The sequence below is a fragment of the Lissotriton helveticus genome, chromosome 7 (genome assembly GCF_964261635.1).
Source record: "Lissotriton helveticus chromosome 7, aLisHel1.1, whole genome shotgun sequence".
NCBI lineage: Eukaryota > Metazoa > Chordata > Amphibia > Caudata > Salamandridae > Lissotriton > Lissotriton helveticus.
The window spans coordinates 1,914,846,711-1,914,849,535 of NC_136068.1; the positions used below are offsets into that span (position 1 = coordinate 1,914,846,711).

Consider the following 2,825-nt stretch of genomic DNA (forward strand, 5'->3'; position numbering starts at 1 on the left):
CACTACAGGTGGCCTCTGACTGACACCCTGTGAGTCTCTAAGTGCCTCCCTTGGTGGCTTTAGAAGGGTACAAATGTTATTTGGGCAACAGAAGAAAGTTTTTGAACTTTTGAAAACTTTCCCTAAGACCAGTGGAAGTTAGAAACTTTTACAAACATTCTGACCTAAAACTTTTCACCACAACCACTACTCTTGGTGAATTCAGCCCTGCACCTTGATTGTGGGCTACCATAACAATTGGCTATCATTGGCACTTTATGCTTTCTTGGTGGTTGTCCTACTTAAAACGTACAGAAATTATATCTCCAGTTGCCCAATTGGATTTTTGTCATTTTGTGTCATTTTGTTTAATAAAACATACTGGATTATTTCAGTTCAGTTTGGGACCTTTATTGTTTATTGTTTTGCATTTTGTCTTTAACACAGTTGTCGTTGTGCATTAATGCTTTACCTTGCCTAAATTAGGCCTACCTGCTATGTGCCATAGCTACCAAGGGGTGAGCTCCGGTTAATGATGTGACATTAAAAGTTCACACTGACAAGAGATGTGGGTATTCCTTGAGGTGAGCAGTCATTTACCCCAAAATAATAAACAGGATGCTTACAAATATTTGCAGCAGTTTGGGGGCACACTATTGACAGCAACATGCAAACTAAATGATAATGACAATGTTGTACCTAATTATATACATTTACAAATACTTCATATTTTTGGGGGGATTCAACGGAAGCTATTTTCAGAAGAAAGATTTGAACAAGTTAAACATGTAGTTGTTATTGATTTCTGAGTGTTATGAAAACCTTAATTTGTTATTGGTATTAGTCGTTCGGGACAGCCATAGCCGTGTGTGCAAGTTAAGATCTGGTAGTTCAATAGCCTCATATGTCTTAAGAGAGTCCATTGACAACTACTTAGAAACATCCTTTTTCCTTTCTGATGTACTTAGTTATGCTTCTCTGATTGAATAATAGCATGCTACAAACAGACAAAAGACTATTATTGCCTTTCTAAAATGTGTGCATTTATTTCTCCAGATGATCATTCTAAACAGTGAACAACAACCAAGAAGCATTACAACTATGGAAAAGTTCAATCAAACTTTCTTAACTGAATTTTTCATTGTGGGGCTATCACAAAATCCTCAGCTTCAAGTTCCAATTTTCATTGTGTTTTTACAATTGTATTTAACAACCCTGCTTGGAAACATTGTGATAATTACAATAATATGCAATGATTCTAATCTTCAGAAGCCCATGTATTATTTTCTTATTAACTTGTCCTTCCTAGACATTTGTTTAACATCTAGCACTATTCCAAAAATGCTGGCAATGTGTTTAACAGGCAACAAATCAATCAATTTCCTTAGCTGCATTCTTCAGTTCTATTTTTGCTCTTCCTTCCTCTGCACAGAGATTTGCTTGCTTTCTGTGATGGCGCTGGACAGGTATGTTGCTATATGCAACCCCCTCCGCTATACAGCCATAATGAATAAGAAAGTTGTGGGATTGCTGGCTGTTGCTTCTTGGGCGCTTGGCCTTCTGGACATTATGCCACATGCTGTTTTGATATCAAATTTATCCTTCTGTGGATCCAATGAAATCAATCATTTCTTTTGTGATCTTACTGCTCTTCTTAAACTCTCTTGCACAGACACATTTTTCATTGATATAGCAACTTTTGCAGAAGCTGTTGTAATAGGACTGTGTCCATTAATATTAACAATTACATCATATGCGTTAATTATTTTAAATATAATGAAGATGTCCTCCACCGGCGGGAAGCAAAAGGCATTTTCCACCTGTTCTGCTCACTTGATTGCAGTTATTATGTTCTATGGAACTGAGCTTGGTGCATATATGAAAACAACATCCGAGGTGTCACTGGAAAAAGACAAGTTGTTTGCTGTGATGTTCACTATTGTCATTCCAGCGTTGAATCCGTTTATTTATAGTTTGAGAAACAACGAGGTAAAAAGAGCTATGCAGAAAACTAGAAAGAGGATATGTTTCTAAGATAATACACTGTTTTAATTTGCAAGACGTGTCTTACCCATTATTGTGTCAAGAAAATGCTACCATTGCACTAAGAAACTAACCCTGACATATGGACATAAGCATTCAAAAAGAAGAAGAATAGGTGAAAATAAATGCTTTCTCAATCCAGCGATTAGATAGGCCTTTACAGCGGGGAGGTGGCCTGGCAATAATTCATCGCAGCGCTATTAAATGCACTACGTTTGAGTTGCCAGACATCAAAGGAGCGGAGGCTATGGCCTTCTGCCTTGCCATCTATGATTCCTTTTCCTTCTCTGGTGCTTTGATTTATCATCCACCTGGCCCATCTGCTGATTTTTTGGAAAGCATTGGAGATGTGCTGAGTGAGCTTACATTCAAGTTCACTCACTGCACGGTGATGGGAGATCTCAATCTCGATCTAGGTTCCCCTAAGGAACCAGGCACTAGTGGGTTTATGGATATTATTAATATACTTGGCCTTACTTGACTAACACTAGAACCCACTCACATAGCAGGCCATGTTTTGGATTGTATTTGTTCTAACTCCGATGGCCTGTTGGTTAAACCTCCATATATCCTAACCTGGTCAGACCATAAACTTATTCCATTCCTTCTCTTGGTTAAACAGAAGGCTCCGGTGAAAAGCGCAAAAACAAACTCTGTCAGTCGTAAGCCGGATTGGATAACTGCCTTCTCACGGCCTGATATTTTGGAGAAGTTAAGAGTTAGTAAACCCGTTCTTACGGGTCACACTTCAACAGACAATTACCAATACTGTGAGTGGCTGGCAACATTTGGGTCGTCCTTGG

The 2,825-nt window shown here is 38.5% G+C and overlaps 1 protein-coding gene across 1 annotated transcript; it reads left to right on the top strand.

The window, feature by feature from the left end:
* Positions 1-1,080: 1,080 nt before the first annotated feature.
* LOC144769947 (olfactory receptor 7C1-like) lies at positions 1,081-2,013 on the top strand. Its single transcript, XM_078654141.1, has one exon. The coding sequence runs from the start codon at positions 1,081-1,083 to the stop codon at positions 2,011-2,013; it is 933 nt and encodes a 310-aa protein (XP_078510267.1).
* The last annotated feature ends 812 nt before the right edge of the window (positions 2,014-2,825 follow it).